The following is a 22,279-nucleotide window of genomic DNA, read 5'->3' as shown; positions in this document are numbered from 1 at the left end:
TTCATCACGAGCCCTTGAGCCCCTGGTTTTGGCTAGGTTCTGTGCTGGGTCCTGGGGTACTGCTGTCCTCGAGAAGCCCACAGTGAATGGGGAGACAGACTGTAAGGAAGGCCAGCAGCGGTAACAAATAGCCCCACATCTCAGAGACAGGACTTGCTACTTGTTCAAACAGTGCTTTGCAGAAGTGCCTGGTCCCAGCTCTCTGGGGCCTCTCTGCTCCAGACAGTGACGCAGGGGCCTCCTCCCCTCCCCCATCGTCAGTCTCCCCACCCCCACCCATCAGCTGAGGATGGGGACACCATGGAGCACCATGCGTGGGTGGTGGCCATCAGCCAGGCCTGGAGGGACATGGGTCCCTCTGGTCACATTCCAGGAGGCTGGGAAGTGTCGTGCCCTGTGACCCCTGGGAGGAAGAGAGACGGATGCTGGAGAGCCCCAGTGGTCTCTGCCACAGGCCCGTGTTCAGGGGGGCTGAGGAGATGAGTGTCTGAACCGGGACATGGCTGAGGGTGGCCGGGGAAGCTGTTAGTGATCCCCCAGGACAGGCTGTGCATGGCGCTCTGTAATGACCGGAATTAGCTGGGCACTCTGCATACCAGGCCGGCCCGCTGCTGTCTGTGTATGAATGGTCTCGGTGTCCTTGATGGAGTGCTGTCCGTTTTACAGAGGAGAAACTGAGACACAGAGCAGTTAAGTAATTCGCCTTGGGACACACAGCTAGGAAGGGTGGGGAGGGGGTGGGACCCAGTGCGGCTGGCCCACATGGGTCCTCCCTGCTCGTGTTCTCTCAGACCAGAGGAGTGGCTCATTTCCTGGTGGGGCCGCATTTTCAGGAAGAGGGAGCGGCTCTCGGGTCCCAAGGAGGGTGGATGCGCCCAGGCATCCAGGCGGGCTGCCGAGGGTGGGCTGTGGCCACAGACGGGCCCGTGGGGCAGGGGCCCGTGGGGCAGAGGCCTGGCAGGGGGGAGTACCAGGGGCTTCGGTGTGGCCCCCTTGGCAGTTTCTGGAGAATGCTACCAAAATGCGGGGAGTGTCTTCTGAGAGTAGGGGATGGAGGTGGAAGGTTGGTTCATGCAGAGCTGCGGACCCTTGTCCTGTTCTCTGCATGTTCTATGCATCCCCAGGTTCCTGTGGAAACTTGGGTCACGTGTGGGGGTCTTCTGTCTGTGTGCTGCCGAGCATGCTTGGGCTGGAGGGGGGGTCTGTGGCCCTCTGACCCCCACCCAGCCCTCAGGGAGGCACGGAGCTGGGGCACGTGGCCTTCTCCTCACCCGATCTCCCCCGCTGCCCACTCTCTGGGTCCCCTGCATGCCCATCCTGCCTGCTCTGCGGACCCCAGTACATTGGAGGCCTGGCTTCTGGCTGCGGTCAAGCCCTGCGGCCAAGACACCTCCCCGGGTCAGTGCTCAGGGCAGCAGGGTGGTGGCCTGTCCCTTAGTGTCCCCTGAGCCATGGGCGGGGGGGCAGAGCTCAGGGACGTGGCTGTGGGGGCTGTGTGGACATCTGGGGACCGGGCTGCTGGGAGAGGGCCCAAAGCACGTCAGGCGCCTGACCCGTTTACATTCTAGGGGTCGAGACAGGCGGTGCTGGGTAAACAGGCAAAGAAAGTCAACGGCGGCCTGGCAGATGGCGTGAAGAACCGAGAAGGGCATTATGATGGGGGACCCATGAGGGTGCCCCCTGCTGGTGGCCAGGGGCCCCGTGAGGGTGACATTTGCACTGAGATGTGGGAGGAAGGGGCCGCCCAGTCGTTGGGGGGCTGGAGCAGTGCCCGGGGAGGAGCCAGGAGAGGTGGTGAAAAGTCCCCGGAAGGTTCCAAACAGAAAGCTGATGTGATGCTCTGGCTTCCGGGGCCAGTGGCCTGTGGGCGGAGCAGGCAAAGGGGCTGTGGGGGGCCGTGGGGGGAATGGCAGGGAGCCAGGGTTGGACAGAGGGGATGTCCGGGAGGATGGGTGGGTGGGCTGGTGGTCTGCCTTGCCCCTCTGCTCACAGCTCTTCTGAGTGGGGTAAGGGCCCCAGAACCAAGGCTCTGAGGCCTCAGGCTCTCTGGGCTGCACCCCTCGCTGGCCCCAGTGGGGAAGGCTGGTGTCAGCCAACCCCAGGACAGGGAGGAGGTGGGGGACTGGGGCCCCTGTTGGTCTCAGAGCGCCAGCCTCCAGGTTCCCGGCCAGGAGCCTATGTCTGCATGGGCTCACTTCCCAGTTCCCCAGCCCCCCAGACTCACCAGGAGTCCCCTCCTGCACCAGCCACCCCCACCCCATAAACAAGCATCGAGGCAAAGTTGGAGGCGATGGCTGAGAGGATCACCAGCCCCCACGGACAGTCATCTGTGGGGCTCCGTGCGGGGCCCTCACAATGACATGGCTGTTTTTCTCCTGAAACTTCTCTATTCTGGGGGCCCTTAGAAGCGATCTGCCTCCCTGGCCTCCACTTCCTCTGCTAGACCCTAGAGCAGGTCGCACGCCCCACAGGCACCTTGGGGACGGGGATGCTGTGAGCTTGGTGGTCAGGTTTGGAAAGTGAGCAAGGCCTGTAACCACCAGAACCCCTGTGCTCAACTGCTCAGCCCGCCGGCCCCCCACGTCCCTCTCGGATCTCACAGTGAGCTGGCGCTTGTCTCCCCAAACAGGCAGGGAGGGAGGTTTGGGCCCAAGGCATGGCCGGTGCCCTCGGGCAGCTGCGAGTGGGGCCAGGGCCGGACACCCCAGGGCCAGGGCTGCTGGGTCCTTGGTCCAGGAACCAGAGGTGCCTGCTGCACCAGCCCCCCACACCCGCACCTGCCCTTGCACACTCACACGTGCACACCCACACCTGCCCACTCACACGCTCATGCACACCCGCACCTGCCCTCGCACACTCACACGTGCACACCCGCACCTGCCCACTCACACGCTCATGTGCACACCCGCACCTGCCCTCGCACACTCACACGTGCACACCCGCACCTGCCCTCGCGCACTCACACGTGCACACCCACACCTGCCCACTCACACGCTCATGTGCACACCCACACCTGCCCACTCACACTCACACGTGCACACACCCTGCAAACACACTTCTGGCACAGTGCTGTGGGCCTGTGGTCCGGCCTTCGGTGTCTGAGGAGGGGCTCTGGGCCTCCTGGTGTCTGGATTTAAACCACACGGCTGTAGGAGGAGCCTTCCTTAGAAGTGGAAGGTGCTGGCCTCCCTTGGCCCCCAGCCCCCACACTCGGTTCCTGGGATGGGTGCACGGAACACAAGGAACAACACTGGAGCCGCCACCAGTCCCCAGTTTGTCAGGTGCCACATTCCACCGCTTGCCTGGTTCAATATGAGAGATTGCGAGTGTGCTTCCGCCTGGACCTGCACCCCCAGTGGGGTCACGTGGCCGCCAGCACTCTGAACACTGCTGCACGCACACGGGCACACACGTGTTCCCGTTGCACTTTGCGGGTGAGCGAGACTTCAAGGTGTGTCTGAGCGCGTCGCTGTCATGCCTGACACACGTGGCGCCGATAGCATGTCATCGTCTAGCACGTCTCCTGTGGCCACGGGTTGTCCACTTGGGTGTCCACAGAGCAGCTGGGATGTTGGGTGGGGCTGCTTACCTGTGGCGGGCAGGGGAGACCTCGCGTGGGACACGAGCCCATGAGACGTGAGCCTGTGAGCTTCAGGGATCTCCTTGCCAGCCTCCTTTTGCACAGCTGGGGAGACTGAGGCCAGAGAGAGTCCCGGCCATGCTCATTCCCTGGGGCAGAGCCTCCCTGAGCGTCTGGCCTTTGCTTTCCAGATCCCGACTGGGCTTCCTACACCCTGGGGGTGTTCATCTGTCTGAGCTGCTCCGGAATCCACCGGAACATCCCCCAGGTCAGCAAGGTGAAGTCCGTCCGGCTGGATGCCTGGGAGGAGGCCCAAGTGGAGGTATGGGCCTGCGAGCGGATGGGGGTGGCGTTGGGTGGGGAGGAGACCCTGCAGTCCTGCTGCTCCCTGGGTGCCCTCGGCCTGGCCCCCCAGGTCAGACACCTCGGGGGTCCCTTTACCCCTGGTGCTCCAAGCTCCTGACTGGGGCCAATGCTGACCTGGGGTGGGGGTGAGGGGTAGAGGGGTGAGGGTAGGGATGAGATGGGGGGAGAGCAGAGGCGGGGGCAGGGGAGAGGGGCTGGAGGGATGGGGATGGGATGGGGACAGGGGTGTGAAGCGGGATGGGTGGGGAGTGAGGGCAGGGGTGGGGGAGGGGGCCAGGCGGGGTGAGACGTGTCCTGTGCCCTTGGCCCCCAGGTCGCCAGTCTGCACGCACCACTCAGCAGCCCTCGGTGCATTCACAGGCCACTGTCACCAAGGTCCCTTGTAGGACATTTCATCCCTGAGAAAGAAACCCGTGCCCCTAGCCGTCCCGAATGCAGCCGGAGGGATGCTCATCTGCTCTGCGTCCCCCCAGATGTGCCTGCTGTGGGCATGTCCACGGAAGGGATCGGGCACTGGGGGGCCTTGGTATCTGGCTTCTTTCACCAAGCGCCACGTGTCCGGGGTCACCTGCGTTCTAGTGCGTGTCTGGGCTTCGCTCCTTTTTATGAGGGGATGACGTCCACTGAGTGGAGGGACCTTGTTATCCATCTGCCGACGAGCACCGGGACGCTCCCCGAGGCCGTGTGCGTGCAGGGAGCCCGTGACTGTGTGGGGGCCCCAGGCCCCCGGCTGGCCGTTCTGTCTCCTCGGAGGTGCCCTGAGCGTGGGCCCCCCGACCCCTGGTGAACACAGAGTAAGCCCTCCTGCGGAGAAGCCTGAGCTATTGGACCAGGCGCCTGGAGATGCAGTGACCGCCAGGCAGGCGCACCTGTGCCCCTCGGGCCGGGAAGCCTATCCCCGCGCGTGGGAGTGACTGCAGTCTCCCACCCCAGCGGCGTCTGTGCCTCCCCCCACACCCCCCACCCCGTGAGAGCCTTCGCCACATCCCTGCACACCGGCCCCCGTGTTTCTCCTCCGCCGCGTCCCTGTGGGGCCGTCACGGGGCGTTTCTGTGTCTTGAGGACACTGAAGAGCTTGTGCCACGGTTTAGTGTCTGTGGCTGTCCCCTGCACGCCCTTGGCCCCTCGCTGGGGCGGAGTTGGCTGTTTCGCTTTCTCGTGTTCGGCTCTATTTGGGGATTTAACCCTTCGAGGTGGTAGTAGGAGACGGTTTTTCTGGGTTGTCTTTTGACTTTGCTCGTGGTGGGTTTTGCAGTGGAAACTTGTTTACTTTGATGTAGTCAGATGTATCAGTCTTCTGTGGTTTTCGGGGTTCTCGGGTATTTCGATGGGCCTGCGCTGCCCCAGGCTGGTTTGACTCACCAGGGCGTCACGGAGGTAGAATTCACACACCATGCAGCCCGCCCGCGGAGGCTTCGCTCCACCACACGGCTGCACAGCCATCCCCGCTGCCTGATCTTGGAGTATTTTCCCCAAACGAGCCCCTCACAGCGCCCCCACCCCACGGCCTCTGCGGCCCCCGCCCCCTGCGGAGCACCACGCGTCCCGGCTTCACCATGTGGTGGCAGGTGTCCCGGCCACACGCCCCTCTACTGCAGAGTAATTCCTGCCATGTGGACCGGCCACATTCGGCTGACGCACCTGCCCATCCATCGGTGGACGCTTGGGTCATCTCATTTTCCTGCTCTTACGAGTAACACTGCTGGGAACAGTCCCGGGCAAGCTCGTGTGTGGGCAGAAGCGGCCTTTTTCCCGGACGGAGTGGCGTGGCTGTGTCTGTGGGGACGAGCCGGACTGCCCGGGACAGGGCCACGTGCCTGCTGGCCACGCAGGGTGGGCCCGGTCCCGCCAGCACTTCCCGTGGCCGGTGTCTGATTCCGGCCTCCCTCACGGGTGCAAGCTGGGCTCCTGCTGTGGGCTTGACTCGCGTTTCCCCAATGATTAGCGGTGGTGAGCATCTTTTCATAGGCTTGTTGGCCGTTCGTGTGTGTTCTTCAGAAACCTGTCCATTCAGATCCTTTACCGATTTTCAAAACGGGTTGTCTTTTTATTCCTGAGCTAGGAGCGTTTATTCAGAGTCCTTTATATATTCTGGACTTGAGTCCCTCATTAGATATGGTATTTGCAAATAGTTTTTCTCCTGTGGGTTATCTTTTAACTTTCCTTTTTTTTTTTTTTTAAAGACTTTATTCATTTATCTGAGAGAGAGAAAAAGAGAGAGAGAGAACAAGAAGGGGGAGGGTCAGAGGGAGAAGCAGACTCCCCGCGGATCAGGGAGCCCGATGTGGGGCTTGATCCCGGGACTCCAGGATCACGACCTGAGCCGAAGGCAGCCGCTTAACCGACTGAGCCACCCAGGTGCCCCTTAACTTTCCTTTTTAAATAAAATGTTTGCAATGCTAAACGTGCAGTTTATATTCTGAAGGAGCTATATCTGTATATTTTTTATTACTGAGGTGAAAGTCACATAAACCCACCGTTTTAGTGAACAGCCCAGTGGCATTTATCACATTCATGGGGTTGGGCAGCCCCCACCTGTGTCTGGTTCCAAGTCTTCCCGGCACCTCAGAGGAGCCTCGGGGCCCATCCCCCCGGCCCCGCGGCCGCCTGTCTTCGTCCTGCCTCTGGGCATCCGCCCCTTGCAGACTTACTGTCCAGCTTCTCTCATTCAGTCTAACGTTTGCACGCCCTCAACGGCGTCCTTTGAAGCACAGAAGTTTTTAACTTTGATGAAGTTCCATTTTTTTTTTCTTTTGTTGTTTGTGCTTTTGGGATCACATCTATGAAGCCATTTCTTAATCCAAAGTCACAAAGATTTCCTCCCATATTTTCCTAAAATCATTTTTTAAAATTATAGCATAGTTTCTAGCTACTACTTTTACTGTTTAATTTTGGAAATCACATCTTTAATTCAGTTGGAGCTTATATGGCTAAAAGGTTGAGTCCAGCTGTGCTTTTTCTATGCTGGTTTCCCAGTTTCCTGCTCCCAATGATGATCAGCTAACAGCCATCCCCCCGTTGATCTGAGATGTGCATTAAATCCAATATCAAGTATTAGATCTTAGTGGATCTATTTCTGGACCTTTTATTGGTTGCATTGATTTGGCTCTCTGGTCAGTAACAGGTTTTAATAGCTGGTAGGAAGAGTATTTGCAGAATTTTCTAGAACATTTTTGCTTGTTAATTTTAAAATGAACTTTAGAATCATTGCTAGCTTCAAAAAATTATATTTTTTTGACAGCTTCTAAAACAACATAGATCAACATCAGGAGGCGGCGTGTGTCTACCCTTCCGAGCGCGTGTCTCTGTGCAAGATTTCTTGAGCATCCCTCAGGGCGCGGACGTTCTGTCTGTGGAGACTTTGAGCATTTCTCATGAGGCTGGCTCTTCAGTATTTTGCCAAGTTCTTGACTGAGGTTTTAGATAGAAAAGCAACTGATTTTGGAATTTTAATTTGGTACCAGCTTTTTGCTGAAGTGTCTTATTGTTGGTGATTTTTTCCAGTTGACCCACTTGGGTTGGACATGGTCATGGCCTGATGGTCCTCAAAGTTCGATGGCTTTGGAAGAAAGGCTTTCTCTCGGTGGGTGGGGGCGGGGGGTCAGAAGGAGGCAGGATTGGCGCAGAAGGAATCCCCTCCACTCTCCTTGTCCTTGAGGCCACCATGTGTCAGGCACCACTGGTCCCCTCCCTGCTCCCCTGCACCAGCCCAGCTGGAGGCATCTCTTCCAATACACCTGGCACTGACCCCAGGGCCTTTGCACCCGCTGTTCCCCCACTGCCTGTGTAGTACCTGCTCCAGGTTCCTGACTCCCGCCGTCTGTCAGCCTCAGGGGGAACACAGACCTTGCTTCCCTGGGCCAGTCTCCATCTCAGGGCCCTCACTGTGCCCAGTACTTGAGGGCTGCCTGCTGGGCGTGGGTCAGATGAGTGGAGAGCGGGTCTTGCATGAGGCAGGGACGGGGCAGCTTGGGTGGAGGGAGCAGCTCTGCAGCCCCGGGAGATGTGAGGAGGGCCCAGCCCACCCTCTCCAGGGCCCCTGGCAAAACTGGAGGTGCATCCCTGTGGCCGTTGCAAACTGCTTTCCCTGAGACAGGAGGGGCTGGGGACGCCAGGGCTCTGGGGTCAGCCAGCCCCTGCCCTAGGCCTCGGCCTCCGGGAGCACTGACCCCGTCCTCCCTCTGCAGTTCATGGCCTCCCATGGGAACGACGCTGCGAGGGACACGTACGAGTCCAAAGTGCCTCCCTTCTACTACCGGCCCACGTTTTCTGACTGTCAGTAAGTCACAGGGGGCATGGGCTGGCATCGGGAGGACCCACCAGGCGGGGCAGCGGCTGCCACCTGGGAGCTGGGGAGGGCGGCCGGGTCCCTGGGGTCTGGCAGTGGGGTGGTGGCCGGTGGCTGGAGGGAGGGCAGTGGGGCCCTCGCTGTGGGTCTCAGCGGGCGTCTCCAGGGCCTCGTGTGCCCCCCGGTGGTCGGAGGAGGATGCTGAGCAGCTCAGGGCGGCGTCCACCCCTGGCCAGGCTCCCCGTCTCCCAGCACTTCTAGACCTCCCTGAATCCCCTCCCTCCCTGGGTGTCACACCCCAGGACGCCTCGTCCCTCTGTGCCCCCAGCACAGGACTGGCCCCTTAGGTGTCACTCAAACCCCCCAGCTGCCCTGCCTCTGCTGGCCGGTGTCCACGGTGGCTCAGCCACGGCTTCGGCCATGGAGATGAATGGCTCTCTTTGGACAAGGGCGCTCCGGGGCCCAGAGGGGTTGAGTGAGTGACACAGATGCCAGCAGATGAGCTGCGGCCAGAACCTGGGATGTGGGCTTGTTGCTGGGAATTCCCGGTCCCGGGCAGGCAGGTGGGAGGCCTGCTCCTGGCCACCTGCCTGGGGACCTGGCCCACCTGCCTCCCAGGCCGGGGAGATGCTGCTGATGGCCGCAGGGTCTCCGGGGTCAGGACGCCTTGCCAGGGACCCACCCCGGTGCAGGTACCGGGTCACATCCTGAGACTCGCACCACCACCGGCCGCTTCTGGGCTCAGGGGGGAATCTGGAGCCTGGGGCCCTGCCTGGCCGTCTCGGTATGAATCAGTGAGGCCAGGCAACTATTTCTGAGACACGATTTTATCACCTCGGCCACAGCCTGCTCTATGGTCTGCCTATTTGCATGCATGCCCTGTATCTCCCTTCAGAGTGGATGACAAGGGACAGCCTGGCTCACAGGCCGTGTCCTGGCCAGGATGCCCAGCAGCTTCCTCTACGTCCTGGTCCCTGAGACACGCTCGCAGAGACCATCCCTGTGCCGTATAGGGGCTGTGCGGTCAGGGCCTGTCCGGGTGACTGGGCATCCCAGGAGGGAGCAAGGGGACCCTGGGCAGGCCTCGCCTTCCAGAAGCCCCTGCTAGGTGAAGGTTTGCCGGAGCCGAGCCTGCCACCGTCCCCACACTCAGTAGGCACTGAGGTCTGCCCAGGCCAAGCCCCCGTGGCCCAGGAGGGTGCAGATGCCTGCAGGGGTGGGGTCTGAGCCCCCCCCCCCAGGGAGCTGTGACTGAGGCCAGCGAGTTGTGGCGGCTGATGCTACAAGCTCACTGAAGAGTGCCGTGCGTGGTGGGAGGCGTGGTTTGAATCCCTTTGTAAACTGTAGGGTGCAGCCCCCCCCAGATGGGCACTTTTGGAGCTGGGGGCTGCAGCAGCCTCCAGGGAGGCCCCCCGGGTGTCCTGAGGACAAAACCAGGGGGTGTGTGGCCCCTCCCCGGCCTCCCGTCTAGGGCTCGGAGCCCATGGGCAAACCCACGAGGAACGGTGCTCAGAAGGCCTGGGGACAAGGTCATGTTCATGTCAGGTGGTAACTCAGAGAGAGGCGGGGACCTGGGCCCCCTTCCTGTGTCCGCCCCCCTGCCCTCGGGCTCGGTCCTGCCGCCGCGGGAAGTAAGTCAGCAGAGGTCCTCTCGGTTTTGCTTCTGCTGCAAGCCAGCCCCCCTGCTTCCTTTTCAGGGGCCCGGGCGGGGGGAGGCTGGAGCCCAAAGGTGCCCCCAAGCCCTTGGCGGGCAGGGTTCCCGGCTGGATGGGGCGGGGGGGCCGAAACCCCAGCTGGGTTGGCTCACACAACAGAAATTCACCATCTCACCTCCTGGAGGCTGGCAGTCCAGGTGTGCGGGGCTCGTCTCCTGAGCCCCCTCCTGGGCTTGGACATGGCCGTCCTGTGTCTGTCGGGACCCCCTCTCTGGGGGTGCCTCCACTCCAGCCTGATGCATTGTAACTTGTTAACCCACAACCATCTTCCTTCCAGAATGGGGCCCATCTGCAAGGTGCTGGGGGTTAGGACTCCAACGTATTTTTGAGGGTGGTGGGTGCAGTTCAATCCATAAGAGCCTCAGAAATCAGGCAGATAAAGCAAGAGGAGGTCTTGATTTGCTTCGGGGCGTTCAGAGGGCAAGCGGGTGTGGATGGCGGCCGTGCCGGGCCAGGGGCTCACCACCGTGAGGAGGGTGTATCCTCAGTTTCCCCACGGTACAAAGGAAGGGAAAGACACTGCCTGGGTGAGCTGCCCACCCGGTGGAAGGGGAAACTGAGGCACCAAGGGCAGTCACCTCCCCAGGAGGGAAAGCCCAGGCCTCAGCCTCTGGCAGAGTGTCCTAGAGCATGGGACTCAGAGGCTGACGGAGCCGGGGCAGGAGGGCAGTCAGGAGCGGCGGTCAGACGCCAGCCCCTGACATGGTAGCCGGCAAACAGCCACGCTCCCACTGGGGCTTCTGCACCAGCCTCGGGGCGGGGGGGGTAGGAAGGGGTCCGCCGCCTGCCTGGCGCTGGGGGTGCCCCCGACGGGCTGTTGGAAATGGGGGAGGCAGGCCCTGGGGGTCAGAGCGGGGCAACTCCAGGGCCGGGCAGGGTGGGTGGTCTGCTACCCAGGGGCGGTGGTCGCCCCACTCACCTGGCCGCCCCCTGCCCTCCCAGCTCCAGGCAGCCAGTCCTGCACACGTCCCAGCTCCGCATCTGCTCTGGGTTGAGGGGACCCATACTGACCCCGAGGGCCCCGGCACTGGGGGGAGGCGGTGAAGCCTGTCTGCCCTAAGCTCCCGGGAACACAGGGCGGCTCTTAGGTTTCAAGAGCAGCATCCGCTGGGGGTGTGGGCCTCCCTCATCATGAGGCTTGGTGGAGAGTGGGACCCCCCCTTTGGTGCTGGTTTTCCCTGGTGGAGGAGCCTGGGCCAGATGGCCTCAGGAGGTCAGGGCCCCATATGCAGCACCCTGTCCGTGTTGGGGCCCCTGATGACTGAGTGGTTCAGATCGGGCTGCCCAGCGGGGTGGGGACTCCCCCGGTGCCTGCTGCCTGGCTTCCTCCTCCTGCCGCCGCTGGGGGCCTCTGCACCAGGCCCGGGTGGAGCCTCGGGGGCCAGCGTCCATGCAGAGGCCGTGGCCTGGGACCTCGTGGGTGCGTGACGGTGCGGATGAGGCCACGGGATGGCTGTGAGCTGTCTGCGTCCCACTGACGCCAGGCCCTGGCTTGCACAGGTCCGAGCAGCCAGGCATGGCGTTCCCATGTTACGGAGAAGCGGGTGCAGGAGGGGAGCTGGCTCCCCGGGGTCCTACAGCTCGGCCCTGTCGGGAGCTGAATGGTGTCCCCCAAAAGGCAGGTCAGGTCCAAACCCCAGGACCTGTGCAGGGCCCTTATCTGGGAATAGGGTCTTTGCAGATGAAACGAAGGGCCTGGAATGAGGGCTCGTGGGTTTTGGGTGGCGGAGCTGGGATGGCGAGTGTCCTCAGAAGAGGGGGCGCCGGGACCCAGGGAGGGTCTGCACAGAGATGCGCAGAGGCCGAGGATGCCGGAGCGAGGCCTTGTTCTGCAGAAGGAGTCAGCCCTGCCTGCCTGCCCCTGTCCTGGCCTCTGCACCTGGGAGACCCTAAATCCCGGTGACTCTCAGAGGCCTTGTGGAGCGGGGTTACGGGCGGCCCCAGGACCACGTGCACACCCGCAGGGCTGGGCCCCTAGAGCCTGGTTTGGCCTCACGGGCCCAGCACGAGGCCTGAGGTCCCCTGTCTGCTGCACTGGGGGGGAGTCCCCGAGCCCGAGGGCCGTGCTGGGTCCCAAACTCACCTGGGTGTGTGTCATCCAGAGCTGGACGGCCCCTCCCGAGGAGTTGAGCGATCTCGTCATGGTGCCAGCCAACCTGACGTGACTCAGAAGTAGAAATGGAAGCCGTAGCCGCCCTTGGGGTCGGGTGTTGGCACAGCTGAGATAGCTGGAAGCGGAGGGGCTGGGGGCTGCCGGTGGGTGCAGAGGCGGGGCGGGAGGGGTGGGGAGGGGTCACAGGCTGAGCTGGGGGTCAGCGAGGGTCTTGTCAGCACCGAAGAACCGAGGCAGGTGGGCCATGGAGAGCTCTGAGCGGCTCTGGGAGAGCAGACCGTGGGGGTGGCCTGGGTCAGGGCAGCGGCAGGGACGGGAGGCCGGGGCCGAGCCCCAGGGTCTGCCGAGGTGCAGGGCTCGGAGGATGAGGAGCTGGTACCTTGCCCCGGTGTGCAGGGGGTGGGAGCTGTCGGAGGCATGTGCCGCCCAGCCGGTGGGGGCCGTGGGGGCCAGGACAGAGCAGCCCTGCTCTGTGGCCGGGCAGAGGCCCCCTCTGCTGCTCGCTGGGGCCGCCTTCCTGGCAGTTGGGGGTGAAGGGAGGGCATGTTACTCAGCCACGGGAAGACACGAAGCACGGAGGGGTATGCGCCACCGTGAGGGTGAACCTCAGACACTGCTCTGTGCACAAAGCCCGTCGCAGAAGGCCACACGCGCTGCCCGATGCCGCGTGGGCACAGGCCAGTCCACACGGCAGTGGACTGTGGTTGAGGCCGGGTCAGGGGTGTCCTCTCTGGGGTGATGGCGGTACAACCTTGAGAGGGACCGTGAGCCTGTGTATTTGACACTTTCAGTAGCCGCATTTGATGGTACATGAATTAGAGCTAATTTTTTTTAAGTTTATTTTTTTTAGTAAACTCTACACCCAATGGGGTCTCGAACTCACAACCCCAAGATCAAGAGTCGCTCGCTCCAGCGACTCAGCCAGCCAAGCGCCCCTAGAGCTAATTTGTTTTTCAAAGATTTATCTATTTATTTTAGAGCACGAGCAGGGGGAAGGGCGGAGGGAGAGAATCTCCACTGAGTGCAGAGCCTGATGTCAGGACTCGATCCCATGACCCTGAGACCAAGACCTGAGCTGAAATCAAGAGTCGGACGCCCAACCGACTGAGCTACCCAGGCGCCCCAGAGCTAATTTTTTTTTTAAGGGGAAGTATTAGTGGTAAAACAATCTGATTAGCAAACAATTTTAAAAAATCAAAGCTGGTGGCCCTTCAGCCCTGCCTTCCGGAGGTGGACATGCGTTCTTTCAGGGGCCTTGTGCCCCCGGGGCGCCAGGAGCCTCTGTGGGCCCTGTGGTGCGGCCCAGCACGACGCGTTCTCTCCTCCCAGACTCCTGCGTGAGCAGTGGATCCGGGCCAAGTACGAGCGGCAGGAGTTCACCCACCCTGACAAGCAGGAGCCCTACTCCGCAGGTAAGGCCCTGTGCTCTGTGCCCCTTGTCTCTGTGCCTCTCCCTCTGGCCCTGTTTCTCTGTCCCTCTGTCCCCGTCTCTGTTCCTCTCTGTCCCTCTGTCCCCCCCTCTCTCTGTCCCTTGTCTCTCTGTGTCTCTGTCTCTGTGTCTCTGTCTCTTTATCCTGGTCTCTGTACCCCTCCTCCCCGCTCCTGGCACTGCCAGACTCATTTTGAATCTGGAGGACCAGCTAATTGGTCTGGGCCCGTGTCCGGTCCTCCTGACACCGAGCTGGGTGGCCTGGTGCTCAGGTCCCGTGGCCATCAGCAGCCCAGCTCAGACGGGGTGGGTGCCGTGGGGATGGCAGGGCCGCGCTGGGTGCCCTGGCTGGTCGGGGAGGTGGGCCCGTGCTGGGCTGTCTGCAGGGTGAGCAGGTGCTGGTGGGAGGGGCGGAGCGGGCGCGCGGTGGGGCCCAGTCTCGGAGGACGGGAGGTGTGATGTGGGCCTGCCTCTGCGTCCCAGAGCTGCCCTCTCGGGAAAAAGCGGGGTCTGGGTTCCAGAAGTGGGGGGTGCGCACAGGGCAGCAACCCCGACAGACCTCTCCCCTGCATGTTTGGGTCCATTCCAGGCGCTCAGGTCTGCGAGGGCCCGGTCTCTGCCTCCTGCCTCGCGGAGCTCAGGAGGTGGTAATGACCGCGTGACAAGCTGGGGGCCTTCCTGCCTACAGGTGTGTCCCCGTCCCAGGCCCGAGGTCCCCCATTAGAACACATTCCTCCAAGCTCCTGGTGCCGCCAAGGCCTGTCCCTCTTGGACAGGGGTGAGACAGTGGGCCAGGGACACGGGACTGCAGAGGGGCACGGTAGCAGGCCCTGAGCTGGTGGCTTCTCCGTCAGCCCCTCCGGGGCCAGCAGAAGGGGCAGGGGCTCCACCCACTGCCGCCACCGAGGCCCTCCCCAAGCCGCCGTCCCGTGGGGAGGTGGCCAGTGCGCTGGCCCTGCACAGCTGCTAAATCTCACCTGCTCACAGCAGGGGCCTCCCCAGGGCCCCCCACATGCCCTCCTGGGGCTCCCAGGAGGAAGGGCAGCATTCGGGGGCACCCGGGGCCCCACGCCCCACGGCCTCTGAGGCCGGGCCAGCCAGGTGCCCCCAGACCCAAAGCCTGCACAGGCCCCAGCCCCTCCGAGCCCCCTGCTGCCAGCCCCAGTGTCGGAGCGGGTGCACCTGGGCACCCCGAGGTGTCCTGGCCCTGTGGTTCCCCTTTGTGGGCTCCTCCCCCAGCCCTGCGAGGAGCACCAGGGGATTCCCGCGGGCACTTCCTGCCACAAGAGCACTTTCTCAGGCCCAGGGGAGGACATGCCCACCCGGCCCCACGGAGGCAGAAGGGGCCCAGCCCCTCCCACGAGGAGGATGGGAGCTGAAGGCCCCAGGAAAGGCCCCGGCCCTGGGAGCCACGCGAGGCCCAGGCCAGAGGCCACGACCCCCCCCCCCCCCGCTTGGGGGGGCCACGGGGACCAGCAGGTGGCGGGAGCCTGTGCCCCCAGCGGCGCATGGTGGGCGCAGGGTGCATTGCCCACAACTTGTCCCACTGCGTGTGGTGCCCGGACCTCCCGGGAGGAAGGGCTCCAGCGCAGTTGTCTGAGGGGTGCCAGGCCCCGAAGCCAGACGTGAGGGCGACAAGACGGGCTACAGGGGAGAGGACACGAGCCCTGCCCACGGAGGGTGTGGACCGGGGAGGGAGGAGGGCTCGGCCCTTCTGACAGAAGAGGTCCACTGTCACCGAGGAAGAAACGGGGGAACGGGACGGTCAGCAGCGAGGGCCCCAGCGGAGCGGGTGTGGACCAGACCCCCCCAGGCGCCGAAATCCGAGGAAGCTGGGGGGAGCCGGGATTTGCGTGTCTCGAAGCGTCTTCCCCTGGATGTGGATTGGAATGGAGGAAAAGGGCCCGGCCGGCCGAGAAGCTGCTGGGGACGGGGCACCGGTGCCCGGACGGCATGGCTGCCGTGACGTTCTTGCCGAAAATGCAAAGCCTCACCTCGGCTGCGAGGAGACGCCAGACGGACCCCGCGGGGGACCCTGACCGGAGTCGCTGAGCAGCACTCCTCGGGGGCGTCAAGGCCGAGAAGCGGCTGCACGTGTGCGCCCGGGTGGCATCGCGGGGCTGGGGCGGCAGTGGGGCTGCCATGAAGGGGGTTAGTCGTGCCGTCCGAGGTGGCTGCCCGGCTCTGAGGCCCCTACTGCGGCCACCGGGGCTCCCCTCAGGTCACTGCACGTGCTGACAGGCCAGGCACCACCTGGTGCTGGGGAACGAGGGGTGTGGGGAGGCCGCGGGCCCGGGGCTCCGGGTGGCTCCAACCAGGCGCTCCCCGCCCTCGGCCAAGGTCGCGGGCGTGCGGAGATAAGGGGCCTCCACCTGCCCCACCCCAGCTCACAGGGGCAACCCTGGTGACCCTCCTGGCTCGCTCCCCACGCTGTGCCCCGCCTCGAGCCACAGCCTCAATGGCTGCCTTTCACGGGCCGGACAATGCCCCCCGTTGTCCCGAGGGCCAGGCCGCCCGGGCCGCCCCCAGTCACCGACAGACACAGCACTTCCTGCTGAGGCTTCGGACCCCATCCCCCTGCCTCCTCTCTGTGCAAAGCAGGGCCGGTCCCAGAGCTGCCACCCTGCCCCGCCTTTGTCCTAAGTGTCACAGGGTGAGCAGAGAGCTCCCTGCGTGACAGAGCCCGTCCCCCCCGGGCCTCAGTTTCCTCCTCTGTGTAGTGGGGAGGACACGGTACTCAGCACGGGGTCGTCACTGGAAGCACTGACTGATGTCAGGTGTAGTGCGCCCAGTGGGCCTGAGGCATCCCTGGGGTGGCAGGTGCAGGTCCGGTCAAGTGAAGGTGTTTGTGGGGTTCGGCCAGACGTTCCTCCCCCCACCCACCCCCCACTGGATTCAGGACTGTTGGCCGCTTCCTGGCAGCATCTGCGTGGGAACCAGGGTTTGGGGCACAGACTTGGCCATGCGGGAGGTTGTGCCGGTCCCCCAGTGAGGTGGCCAGGGTAGCAGGGAGCGAGGGACAAGGGAGGCCAGGCCTGGGCCCCCGTGTCAACCTCGTGGGGACTAGAACCTGTAGGCCTGGAACCAGGTCCTGGCCCTTCTGCGGAGGTGCCCAAGGTGGGCCTCAGTTTCCCTGGTGTCTTCTCAGGTCCTGGCTCTATGCCCAGAGCACACCTTTCCACCGGGCATCCCCTGGCAGAAGCCACACAGTGTGGGGCCCGTCTCCTGCCCTGGGAGGGCCACCTGGGGTCTGGGCACAGAACACCCAGCCTGGGCCCCCCGGTAAGCTCTCCTGCCCCTCAGAGCAAGGCCGCGTGTCCCTGCTCCAACGAAGAGGTCAACGTGTAACTTGTTCACGTAAGGTGCAGTCCACACGTGAGCCCCGTGCGGGGGATGGTCCTGTGACCAAGGCAGACCAGGACAGTCCCGCTCTGCAGGCTGTCAGTCACCCCCAGCCCCCAGCCCCTGCCCGGCTCCGTGCCCCACAGTCCTGCCTCTTCTGGGGTCATTCCACGGGGCCAGCCGCACTGGAGGTTGGCCCTGCCGCGCCGTCCGTGGCTCCGTCCTGAGTGTGGAGAGGTGTTGGTGTGTGGATGAGGTCCCCAGCCGGGGACCTCGGGTTGTGTTCAGTTCGAGGCCACTGTGAACGCAGGCTTTCACGTGGACGTGGTTTTCTGGGTCGTGTGAGCAGTGTGTGGCGGTTCCTCATTAATTTAAACAGTTCTGCAGAGTGACCCCGCTGTCCCGCAGTCCCTCCGGCAGAGGGGGCACTGTACGTGTGTGCTTGCCCGCACCTGGGACGGCCGTTTCTGTGGCTGGCTGTGGCCACTCCTGGGGGCAGCGGTGGCCGACCATCACCGGTGACGGTGCTGAGGATCCTCGCGCTTCCTCCAGGCGCTCCTCAGAGGAGGCAGCCGGGGAGGCCCAGACAGGTGGGGCCCCGCACACGGTAGCGGTGGCACACCGTAGGCGCTCAATAAATGCTGAGTGAAGCATCTGGCCTGTGCCCCAGGACTGGCTGCTCCTTTGGGAGGAAACGGTCTCCCCGGCACAGCCAAGCTCCAGGTATGCATGTCGGGGGGCACCGCTGGGTCCCGTCCTGCTGCGTGCGCCGGGGGAGACCCCTCTGGCAGGGGTGCGGTCAGCAGGGGCGTGGGGGGAGGGTGGTGCAGCACAGACACCCCGAGCCTGTGTAGACGTCGGGACAGCACGGAGCCCTGGAGTCTGCAGGGCTCAGGAAACCCTGGCTTGGAGGCCCCAGTGTGCTGGGCGGGAGTCGTCCCCGGTCAGGCCCACCTCCCCGGGGAGGCCAGGCCGTGACGGGACGGGCAGGCCGCTGGCTTCATGGAGGGCCAAACAGCCGTCCTTTGGCCGGGGCCAAGTCCGGGACCCTGGCCAGCGCCCGTCTGAAATTGCTGCTGCTGCCGTCCCGGTGCCTGGAATTAGGCACCCTGGCCGCTGGCCGTCGCGGGCACGTGGCCCAGGAGCCAGACCGACTTGGGGCCAGCGCCCCCCTCCATCCCACGGCTTCCAGCCGGGCCTGGGCCAGGGGGAGTGTGGGGTGGACGGTGGGGCTGGGTGGCCACCCCACTCAGCTGGCCGCCGGCCGCGTCCTGAACCACTGCTGCCACCTGCTGGGCCCAGCAGGCAAGGCGGGCTGAGGGGCGGGCGTGGGGCAGGGGGTCCTGCAGGGCCCAAGGCCGGTGCTGGCTGGCAAGGTGACCTTGGACCAGGACCTCGCGTCTCTGTGCCTCAGTTTCCCCTTCTGTACAAGGAGGATGACAACTTGGAAGTCCTTCTGGGGCCGGCAGAGGATCATGTGGGTGACGTGCTCAGCCAGGGCCTCGTCGTGGGCAACGTTCAGGGCTGCGGGTGGCACGACTCCAGCTGCTGAGCAGACACACCCTCGGGCGCGTCCCTGCGTCCACGGCGTGGCTGCCCTGCGGGCCGGTGGACTTGCAGCTTTGCCCCGGGTAGAGTGCTCACGTGGTCGTTCTGGGTGGGGCCCCGTGTGGGCCTGGGGACTCGGTTCCCGCGCACACAGTGGGGATAGGCCTGCTGGCGCTATGCGCAGGGGGCCCGGGGGGAGGGGAGAGGCCCCATCTGGCCCTGTCCCGCCGCAGACTGAGAGGCACCAGCCGCCCCCTCCCCGATGCCAGGCTGCCGCCTCTTTAGGGTCGCGTGTCTCAAGCACAGAGAAAATAGCTCCTTGTCCCTGTGGTGTCAGGGCGGGGCTGCAAGGGCCGCAGTGGCGAGCGCGGGTCAGGGCCGAGAGGTGGCGTCCGGAATGCGAGCCGGCCCGGCTGTCAGGGTCTGGGCTCCGCGGTGGGTCGCACCGCCCGCGCGGGCTCCGACGGCAGGCCGGTCCAGCCTTGTCCTCCCATCCTGGGCCGGCCTCGGGCGCGGCAGCAGGATGGGTTCCCCGGGGAGAGCGCCCCGAAACCCGGGGCAGAACTGCTGGGTGGTTTGTACGGGAAGCCACAGACCCTGACTGTGACGGGCGAACCCCGAGGAACGCGCCCACGGCACGCAGGTGTCCCTGGAGACTCAGTCCCGCGGGGCCGGCAGAGCTGGGAATGCGCCGCGGGCTCCCCTGCCCCTGCCCTGTGGAGGGACAGCACAGCCAGGCAGGGGACACACGGGGCACAGCTCCTCTTGGGCACAAGGTCCTGGAACCGGCCTCACTGACGGGAACGTGACAGGACCGAACACGAAGGGAGGACAGTATTCCCTTCCTAGGGCTGCTGGAGCAACGGGCCACAGAATTTGTGCCCGACAGCCTGGGGCATCCGGGGCTGAGCTCCGCAGAGTCGGGGGGCTGGAGTGGAGGGGTGGGCAGGGCCGGCTCCTCCCTGCGTCTCCTGTTTCCACGGTCACTTCTCCCTCCGCCTCGCGCGTGCGAGGACCCTTGTGATGACCTTGGGCTCACCTGGACAGTGCAGGACGCTCGCCCGTCCCCAGACCCTCCAGACACGTGCGAGTCCTGTCCCGCTGTCCTGAGGACTCAGCAGTGGGCACCTTGCTCTGCTCTGCCGCCCCCCCACCCCGCCCGGTGGCCACACAGGCCTCTCCTCACACAGTCGCCCGTGGGCCTGCACACAGGGTGGCACTGCACCCCTTTCCCTGTTTCTTACGCTTCCGGAAGGAAATGGGAAAACACCCCAAACAGTAGGCAGCAGCGGGCAGCCTTTGGGGAGGGGTGGCCTCGGGTCCCAGCGCCGTGGGCGAGTCCGGCCTGCGTCCACCAAGCTCCGCAGCCCTGAGGCCGACAGGTCTCCTGGCCGAGAGGCCGGACCTCAGGCTGGAGTCCTCCCGCCCACACCCCGTGTGGGTCAGGCTGATGGCCTCCGCTCTGGTCCACTGTGACCCCTGACCCACACCCCCTCTCTCCCCAGGATACCGAGAAGGCTTTCTCTGGAAGCGCGGCCGGGACAACGGGCAGTTTTTAAGCCGGAAGTTCGTGCTGACGGAGCGGGAAGGGTCCCTGAAGTATTTCAACAGAAACGACGTGAGCCCAGCACGGGACCCGTACTGGTTGTTGTCCCCAGCTGCCCTCAAGCGATTCCTGGCCTGGAGTGGCTGCCCCCTCCCGTGGGGACCCCTGCCCACCCCTCGGTCACAGTAGCTCCCTGGGGCCCGGCCTGGTTGGTGATGCTGGGCACTCCCAAGCCCGACAGGGTCATCCAGGCGGCGGGTGGGGAGGGGCTGGCCGGGCCCTGCGCCCACCCAGACCAGCTCCAGGTCAGGACATCCCCGGTGACACACAGAGACAGAGGGCACCGCAGGGCAGTTTGCCAGCTCCCGGGTAAAGAGGAAAGCCAGGCTGGCAGGACGGGAGCAGGGGTGGGGGCACAGCAGACAGAGGAGGAGCTGTAGGGGGGAGGGGGGTCTGCCCAGGTGTCAGACAGCCCCCTTCCTCGTCCCCGGGGAGGGCAGTGCTGTTACCTCAGACTTACAGCTCAGGAAGCCCAGGACCAGAGCGGGTGAGTAACTTACCCAAAGCCACACAGCACAGCCAGCGCCCACAGGCCCGCCTGGAGCTAACGGCCTTGCTTCCAGGCCAAGGAGCCCAAGGCTGTCATGAAGATCGAGCATCTGAACGCCACCTTCCAGCCAGCCAAGATCGGCCACCCTCATGGCCTGCAGGTCACCTACCTGAAGGACAACAGTACCCGCAACATCTTCGTCTACCACGAGGACGGGAAGGTGGGTGCCGGCTGCTTGGTGGGGGCAGGGAGCTGGGGTGCTCCACCCCGCATGGCCACGTGGAGCCGGCGGGGCCCTGGCCGGGGAGCGGACCTAGAAGTCCTGTGGAAGAGGGTGACAGGCTGGGGACACGTGCACAGTGTCCTCCATGGCCGACCCCCCTCCTCGCACCAGGCCCTCTGCAGGGTGAGGGTGCCGGGAGCCCCCAGCCAACCCCTCGGGGTCTGTCCTTTCGTCACGGGTGGCCCCTCCTCCTTGTGACCTTGGTTTTCCATTTTTACCTCCGCAACACGGGCATGTGGGTTAAAGGGCAAAATGTGTCTGCGACGCTTCAGCCACACAAGGGTCTGGCAACCACCTCTCTTCTCCCTTTTTTCTTGAGTAAAAATACACCTAAAATTCACCATTTTCATGATGTGTAAGCATACGGTTCTGGGTACATTGTGCAGCCATCCCCACCACCCCTTCCAGAATGTTCCATCCCGCACACAGAGACCCTGTCCCTGTGACGCACAGACCCCACCCACTCCCCCAGCCCCGGCCCCGCCGTCTACCCTCTGTGAGTCTGACGACTCTGGGACCTCGTGGGAGTGGGGTCCCCGTGCGTGTCCTTCTGGGCCTGGCTCGTGTCCTCGGGCCTCGTCCCCATGGGGGCAGGGGTCCGGTAGCTTCCTAAGGCTGAGTGATCTGTCGTGTGGATGGACCACACTGTGTTTATCAGCCCCTACCCTGACGGACAGCTGGTGGTTTCATGAAGGATGCTGCTGTGAACTTGGGGGTACAAATACCTGAGACCCTACATTCAATTCTTGTGATTATATGGCCAGAAGTGAAATTGTGGGATCGGGTGGTAACTGTTTTGAGGACCCTCCCCACTCTTGTCCACGGCAGCTGCATGGTTTGTGTTCCCCCCGACAGGGCACGAGGGTTCTCCTCTCTCCCCGTCCTCGCCAGGAGCTGTTTCTGGGTTCTGACGGGCACTGTGAGGTGTGCGAGGTGCTCGCATGTTGATTTTCATCTGCATTTCCCTGATGATGACTGAGGTTGAGCATCTTTCCAAGTCCTGCTTGGCCATTTGTGTGTCTTCAGAGAAAGGTCTGTTCAGGTCCCATTTTGCCCATTTTGGATTTTGGTGGTTTTTTCAGGTGTTGAGTTTTAGGGCTTCTCTATATATTCTGGATATTGATCTCTTAGCAGACACACGACTTGAAAACGTTGTCTCTCAGTCTGTGGGTTGCCTTTCACTCTGTGGATAGTGTCCCCTGGAGCACAAAATTTTTAAATTTTCATAAACTCCAGTTTGTCTTTTGTTGCCGACGCCTGTAGTGTTGGACCAACAAGATCATCGACATATCCAGCGTCTTGAAGTTTTTGCCTGGTGTTTTCTTCAAAGATTTGTATGGTTCAGGTTTATGTTTAGGTCCTTGATCCACTGAGTTAATTTTTTTTTAAAGATTTTATTTATTTATTAGAGCAGGAGGGTGGGGGGGGTCGGGGGAGGGGCAGAGGCAGAGGGAGAAGCAGGCTCCCCACTGAGCAGGGAGTCTGCTTCTCCCTCTGACCCTCCTCCCTCTCATGCTCT

At 63.4% G+C, this 22,279-nt stretch overlaps 1 protein-coding gene across 1 annotated transcript in view; it reads left to right on the top strand.

Annotated features, from left to right (window-relative positions):
* Positions 1-22,279, top strand: part of ADAP1 (ArfGAP with dual PH domains 1) — a 59,153-nt gene that overhangs the window by 26,461 nt on the left and 10,413 nt on the right. The window contains exons 2-6 of the mRNA XM_032394019.1: positions 3,772-3,902; positions 8,134-8,225; positions 13,392-13,474; positions 19,887-19,999; positions 20,551-20,697. Coding sequence (XP_032249910.1) covers positions 3,772-3,902; positions 8,134-8,225; positions 13,392-13,474; positions 19,887-19,999; positions 20,551-20,697 — 566 coding nt within the window. The remainder of the gene's footprint in view (positions 1-3,771; positions 3,903-8,133; positions 8,226-13,391; positions 13,475-19,886; positions 20,000-20,550; positions 20,698-22,279) is intronic.

Source organism: Phoca vitulina, unplaced genomic scaffold, assembly GCF_004348235.1.
Source record: "Phoca vitulina isolate PV1807 unplaced genomic scaffold, GSC_HSeal_1.0 scaffold79, whole genome shotgun sequence".
In the NCBI taxonomy this organism is placed as follows: Eukaryota; Metazoa; Chordata; class Mammalia; order Carnivora; family Phocidae; genus Phoca; species Phoca vitulina.
Note: the sequence above shows the minus strand (reverse complement) of the source record. Positions and strands in the feature narration are given on the sequence as shown.